At 43.2% G+C, this 7,764-nt stretch overlaps 1 protein-coding gene across 1 annotated transcript; it reads right to left on the reverse strand.

Annotated features, from left to right (window-relative positions):
- Nucleotides 1–2,279: 2,279 nt before the first annotated feature.
- LOC310779334 (uncharacterized protein) lies at nt 2,280–6,802 on the reverse strand. Its single transcript, XM_083639872.1, has 3 exons — nt 6,700–6,802; nt 4,724–5,066; nt 2,280–2,403 (listed from the first exon to the last, which is right to left on the reverse strand). Exons 1-2 carry the CDS (start codon nt 6,731–6,733, stop codon nt 4,741–4,743), a joined length of 360 nt encoding a protein of 119 aa, XP_083495998.1. The 5' UTR covers nt 6,734–6,802; the 3' UTR covers nt 2,280–2,403; nt 4,724–4,740.
- Between the last annotated feature and the right edge of the window lie 962 nt (nt 6,803–7,764).

A 7,764-nucleotide genomic window follows, 5' to 3' on the forward strand; every position in this document is an offset into this window, starting at 1 on the left:
CGCTGTTGCAGAATTACAAAATGTTTATTTGATCTAAAAAAAGGGATAAATGTTTGTTTTTTGTGTTCCCCCCTCATAAACATAGTCATTGGGTCCTATTGTTCAGTCTAACAATGCTATTGGATAGGACATTTGTATATAAGTCCCGCCCACAAGGTCATGATGTATCACAACTTCCAGAACTTGTCTGAGAATTAACCACCCTTTGTTTCATTGGACTGGGTTTATCAATTCTAAGTAAGTCAAATGCCATTAATTTTTTTTTGTGATCAGTAAAACGACTAGAACATGTACATATGTTGTTATTGTGAAATACATTCCCCAAATATTATATAAATATTATATTATTATTATTATTTCCTTAAAACCTTACAAAAACATAATCTTTTTGCAAACACTTCATTATCATCTCCAAAAGCCTCCTACAACACCATCTGAAAAGTTTAAACACTTTTTTTTATGTTTTACTATGTCTGCTTCTCAAACTTGTTCACGTCAAGGATCCCTTAACTGACACAAACCACAGACCTCCATTTGAGAAGATGTTGTCCCAGGGCCTCCTATCTGATAAGATTTCTCCTTTTAGATGTTTTAGTACAGAAAGTGTCTGAAAGCCATGACCAAAATAGTCATACATTCTGCCATTGTGTTACTTATGGATAGAAGTGTAGTGAAAATAAATGATTCCCTTTTTTGCTGGGGATCCCCTGGAACTCCCTTGAGAACCACTGGTCTAACTCACCGATGGCCCACAGCAGCAGGTACACCTTCAACATCGTCTGCCCCTGCCATCCTGTGTTTCAGATATGTGTGTGGTCGCAGCTATTCCGAATTTGCGCTTGTGTGGGGGTCCGTCAGGCTTAACCCAAAGGCAGTACTGTGCTAAAAGACGAAACCCCCACCCACCTGGCACTTCAGGTTGAATGAAACAAACTCTGAGAAGTATTTCAAGTTTCATACATTACTCTATAGAACACACAAGAAAGAAACATCTTTCCAGACTTGAACTCGACCTGGAGATCATCAAATTAATCTTCCAGATGTTTCCCAGGTAACAACTGATCATGTGTGTGTGTGTGTGTGTGTGCGTGTGTGTGTGTGTGTGTGTGTGTGTGTGTGTGTGTGTGTGTGTGTGAACACAGTAAACCACAGTGGGCTCTCTAACTCACCGACGGCCCACAGCAGAAGGTATGTTGGTACACCTTCATCAACATCACTTCCTCTTCTCCCTCTTCTCCTCCTCCTCCTCTGAACCTGTGGCTGCTGTGAAAAAGGCCCCTCACTAGCCATTTTGTCAGTCCTCGCTCACAGAGTTAGCATGCAGCCTCCCCTCTCTCTCCCCAGAGGGTTTTGAAGGTTCCTCCACTCAGGTGAGCTCTATCAGTAGCTAACAAATGCAGCCCTCCATGGTGCTGAACCTGTGTTCACTCATTTATTTGCCACTAATTAGCCATTTTTACCCATTTAGTTGGCCCTAATTACCTAATTAAAAAAACAGGCTCCATTAGATCAGGGGAGACTCTCAGAGAACCACAGTATACAAATTACATCTTTTTTAATCAAATTCTTTATCCCCGATTCGTGCTAATTTTTTTTTTTTTTATCCTGGTTGCTGCTCCACCCTCTGCCGATCTGGGGAGAGCCGAAACTGGCCCTGCTTCCTCCGAGACATGGGCAGTTAGCCAGCCGCTTCTTTTCACCTGACAGGGGAAGCTTCACCGGTAGGACATAGCACGTATAGGAGGATGTCGCTATTCCAACGAGTTCCCCTCCCTCCGAACAGGCGCCCCAAACGACCAGAGGAGGCACCACTTCAGCGACCAGTATTGGGTTCCTATATGGAGGAAACCCCCAGGGGGCACGGGGAGAACATAAAAACTCCACACAGAAAGGCCGTTTTGACGACCCCACCTGGGCGGTGCACACTCGAGGACATGCGGACGGGCATGCACTCTCACAGCGTCCCAGGTGGGAATCGAACCCAGGACCTTGTAGCTACCTGTGCCACCGTGCCCCCTGTTACAAATGATCTTTAAGCTCTGCAGACAACAATCCTTAAAGTTGTGGTTCTCAACATGGGGTCCTTGAGGTGGTTCCAGGAGGTCCTCAGCAACAGATGGGTTGGTAAACCTCACCATTATTTAATCCACAAGAAGTTACCACAGTTAGATGATGTAGAAGAATGACTACAAGTCCTTTTTTATTTTATTATTATTATTTTTACATGTTCCATCCTTTACTGCTGATCATGACTGTTTTCACAAACAGATTATAGATATTCTTTAAATCGGTGTCACTTCTGCTTTCTGCTTCTCGGATTCACACGGTTCCGCCTCCTCAAACAAAAGCCAGTCAAGCTGCAGAGCGACAAAGCCACAGCCAGACTCCTCCTCCAGCCGCCGTCTGCAACAAGAGACAAACTCTACATGCTTAACAGGAAGGGAACCCAGGAGCAGAAACTAACACTTTACATTAGAGAACACATATCAACAATTAATATTTTGCTTATTAACTCATTCACTGCCAACAACGTATGAACACGTTTTCAGAATCCAGCTGTTCCCTGCCAACAACGTGTTTACACGTTTTTGGCATCGATTTTTTTTTTTTGACGGTGGGTTGTGCATCTAAGCCTTTTACATCTCTTATATAATTATTGGAGCCACCGAACGTTTACAACCCATTCCACCGACCCACTAAGTGGCAACAGTGCTCCTGGCTAGAGAAAGGAAAGCATTTTTTTAACTTGTCAAGCCATTCTCAGCCCAGCCATTCTCCTTTTCGCGCTGATTGCTGGCGATGCGGGATTGCAAATTTACATAATAGATTCAGCCGATCTACTATGATCGGGTGATAGATTACAGTTGGAGGAACACACTTTGAAACACGCAGCATAAATATGACCAGAATCGCAAAAACTTCTCTCAACCAAAACTCCAAACGAGCGAGTCCTTCCCGACTTCCTCAAACAGCGGCCCAGACATGCACGCACAGGAGAGCAGCAAAGCACTGACTGGTGACAAGCTTGTCCGCCCACGGAGGGCGGAGTTGAAGCAACTCGAGAGGGAGGGAGAGAGAGAGAGAGAGAGAGAGAGAGAGAGAGAGAGGGAGGGAGAGCGAGAGGGAGGGAGAGAGAGAGAGAGAGCGAGAGGGGGAGGGAGAGAGAGAGAGAGAGAGCCAAAAATGAATGGTTAAAGTGACAGTTCCATCCAATTTCACAAAAAGCCGTTTATCTCTGAATATTCTTTTTCACGCTAAAACCATGCTGTATTCAACTGCTAATGCTTACATAACTACTAACTCTACAAACTAACTCTTTTAGACAGAGAAAGTACACATTCTATTAGTACTTTTGAGATATTGTATGTTCACAAACTCCAAGCTGAAACGAATCCTCGGCTCTTATAAAATGAGCCATAATCCTCAAAAAACGGCTTGGCAGAAGCTACCTACAGCAAAAAAAAACGTCTGGCAGTCAATGTGTTAACATGCATATTAGTTATTACAAACATGTAATAGCCCATTATAGGTTTTCCCTCAATAGCCAGTCAGTAAGGAAGTTGTTGCACATGAATTAGGCTCCTATAGGATACATTTCCATTCAGTACACGCTTTGCTCAGTAGGGGGCTTATAAGGTGCTAGTATCACAAGAATACATTCTCTTAATTGGGCTTTATGAATCATTTTATTTCATATGAATCAGATGTCTATTTGTTGACACTATTCTAATACACATTGCTTTCCTACCTAAATTGTAGGCTTACACCAGTGATCCTCACTATTTTCTCCATGAGAGCCGCACTGGCAGGACAAAGTCAAGAGGAGAGCCACTTTTAGTGGAAAACACCAGAATTCCATGTTTTACCGTTTGCATTATTTTTAATCATCAGAGAGAGTGTCTACTAATGTGATGAATGTATAATAAATAAATAAACAAAGAAGATATAACAGTATATTTACAATAGTGCAACACAACATTGCACTTTTTTTTATCAAATACATCAAAAACAATACAGCCACAAAGTCCTAAATAAATGATGCAATATTTCAAGTTGAATGAAGTGTGCTGCGAGCCGCCAATCAAAGCTTAACGAGCTGTGCAATGAATAAGGGGCAGTAGACTAAGGCCATGTTCACATTACAGGCAAATCTGATTTGCTGATGAAGTCATTAATCATCATTATCTTGATTGGTTTCCCAAATCTGATTTGGGAGTGTGTCCGCACTGCCACAAATCTAATTTTCAAGTCGGATCTGTGTGTCCGGACCTAAACAGCCTATCTGCATGGGTGCTATGGTAATGACGTGGGCGTCAGATACGTACGTTGGTGACGTGGTTTTCCTGCGCAGAAGCATTTGATGACGAGTTGCGAGTGACATTCAAATCAGATTTGGTGGATCTGCGCGTCCGCACTCAAGTCACATCAGTCGAAAGCAGATTGGAAACTACCTCCATATGTGGTTTGGGACAAGTGACACAAATCAGACTTGGAGCATCCAGACTCATAAAACCAATCTGGATAAAGTCATTCATAGGTCACTAAAGTTCACAAATCAGATTTGGCCTCCGTCTGAAGATGGCCTAAGAGCCCAATGAATGTGCAATAACTTCCTCACTGATTGCTTAATAGCTTATGTGTTCCCTAATCTAAAGTGTTACCACAGAGTTTTTTTAAACATTTGTACATCATGAGGCTGTAAATTAAGACCAAATCAACAAACCTGATGTAACGTGCAGTTTAATAAGCCAACACACAGGAGACTGAGAGAGCACAGAGCAGACAGAGGTGGCTGGAGGAAGAGGAGGGAGAGGAGGTGTCAAAGGTGGAGGAGGTGGGAGAGGAGGTGTCAAAGGTGGAGGAAGAGGAGGGAGAGGAGGTGTCAAAGGTCCTGTTGCCAGGTAGCAACGCAAAGTCTGTGTAGTCCAATGTGACGTTATCCCCATCATCATAATCAAAGTCCATGTAGTCCAATGTGGAGTTATCTCCATCATCCCAATACTCATAGTCATCAAGTAGGACTTCATATTCATCCGATTCAACAGAGTCTCCCCTCGATAGAATGACTATAGAGAGAGAAAGAGAGAACGAGAGACAGAGGGAGAGAGAGATCATCACTGATAATCTATTGATTTATGCAGTTAGATGCTATGAGCACCCAGGTTTCCATAACCAACAATGCTAATGTGGATAGCCAATATGGCTATTTACACCCAGGTAAATAGCCCATGTGACTATTTGCACCCAGGGTGGACACAGCCCATCTGGCATTTTTTTTTCAACATAACACAACATAACTGATTGGCTGAGTAATATCACGTGCGATGATTTACAATGCATGGAATTAGTCTGAGTTCATTTACACACACACACACACACACACGCAAGCCTGCACGCGTGCACGCACACACACACACACACACACACACACGCACACACACACACATATATATATATATATATATATATATATATATATATATATATATATATATATATATATAAATTACTACAGTACATCATATCATGGTTGTCTCCAAGCGTCATCAAAATCCCCCCTGTGCTTGGAGAGGAAGAGAAACCTGCTCTGTGGTTGATTACTTTTAAGACTGCAAGTCTACAAACATACAAATATACTTGCATACGCTGCAAGTCTAAGTATATTATGTTCTCTAGATACAACAATATGATGATGATTGTATTGTACAGTATGTAGTGTAGTAATATTGATCATGCTGCTGCACTCTGAATGCTTTGGCAACACATAACATTGATTGAAATGAGAGGTAGGATGTAATGATTTGAGGACAATATTTATTGCGCGTTCCATTTGTATTGACCGCATTCCAGCCAGGGTTAGCTCTAGCCACACTAGCCATTGTGAGCAATCACAGTTGACAACAACACATTTCGCGGTATTTTGCGCAAACACCGTAGCAACATGTCCACAGATAGAAGTTGGACAGTAGTGTGTATGACAAATAATGCAAGACCGAAGTGCTAATATAATAAACAGTGCATCACTACAACTTTCAGCTACTGCTGCAGGACCCTCCATCTTGGATTTAGAGGTCGGGGTTGGTGAGGTTCACCGGAGTTTCGACATAGGAAATCCCAGTTCATGTGACTGTGCAACTGGAACGTGACATTATACTGGAACTTCAAACAGAATGAAGTGTGAAGTCAAGACAGAAGGGAAATGTCTTTAAAGACTTTTTCACACCTGGAAAGGATCAAATTAATGTCCCAGATTTTCCCAGGTGATAACTGATCAGTGATCAAGTGACTCATGTTATCTGTGTGTGTGTGTGTGTGTGTGTGTGTGTGTGTGTGTGTGTGTGTGTGTGCGTGCGTGCGTGCGTGCGTGCGTGTGATAGAAACAGTGAGCCTGAGATTGCAAAACAAACACAGTCTAGTCTGTCTAACTCAGTGCTTCTCAAACTTGTTCATGTCAAGGATCCCTTAACTGACACATACCACAGACCCCCATTTGAGAAGATGTTGTCCCAGGTTCCCCTATCTGATAAGATTTCTCCTTTTAGATGTTTTAGTACAGAAAGGGTCTGAAAGCCATGACCAAAGTAGTCATACATTCTGCCATTGTGTTACTTATGGATAGAAGTGTAGTGAAAATAAATTATTCCCCTTTTTTGCTGGGGATCCCCTGGAACTCCCTTGAGAACCACTGGTCTAACTCACCGATGGCCCACAGCAGCAGGTACACCTTCAACATCGTCGCTCTCTTCTTCTGCTTCTTCTTCTCCTCTGAGCCTGTGATCTCCTCACTAGCTGCTGTCCTCTGAGCTTTTGGTGGGACAATAAACTCCAGTGGAAATGTTCTCCAGCTCAACGTCACACTGAAGATTTGACATCAGTTTTACTTCTGCTTCCTGCTTCTGTAATATTGCCTTTTTCCTTTCCTCTCATCTGTGAAACCCCCCGCCCCCCCCCCCCATTCATTGTTTTTTGCTGAAATGATGTAACTGTATACCAGGTGGAGGGGAAGGGGAACAACTCATCCACCACAGATGAAAGAAATAGAAAGGAAAAAGTGCTAAAGCAGAAGCGAAGGTATAGCAAGGGAGGTGGGGGGGCTCCCTCCTTGGAGGAAAGATTTTTGTCAAATCAGTGGTGCAATAGACAGAGTTGTTTCTATGCGATTTGTGTACATGACATTTAGTATGACCAAAGGAGACTAGTAGTATCTATTGGGGGGGCACGGTGGCGCAGTGGCTGTCGCCTCACAGGTCCTGGGTTCGATTCCCGCCTGTAATGCTGTGGGCCTGCTGCCTAGGAGGGCTGTCTCATCAAAAGAGCCTTTCTGTGGGGGAGTTTGCATGTTCTCCCCGTGCTCCCCTTCCTCCATACAACATCGGTATGGACCCCTACTAAAAACATGCTTGTTCGTCATCTGACCAGTGACAACGTTTGAAGACAGTCCCCATGCGCTGTACACTGCTCCTGGCCTGCCCCCCAAAGGAAGGACAAGCCTGGATGGGTTAAAAACAGAGACTATTTCACCGGCCACCATCAGCATGTGTGTGTGTGTGTGTGTGTCTGGCAGCATGTGTGTGTTGGGTTGTCATGTGATAATAAAGATGGGTTTGTCTGTCCAACTTTGACTTATTTTTGTATTCCAGTGTATGATAATGTGTGTTACATTTTAATGTATTCATTGTCGTGAATAAAAAAATTGTGATAAGTGCTACAGGACTACCATCTCCATGTCTGCTTACCAGGAAGCCTTAATGGCTTCCTTCCTGG

This window comes from Poromitra crassiceps (assembly GCF_964638095.1).
Source record: "Poromitra crassiceps genome assembly, chromosome: 7".
Classification (NCBI taxonomy): Eukaryota; Metazoa; Chordata; class Actinopteri; order Beryciformes; family Melamphaidae; genus Poromitra; species Poromitra crassiceps.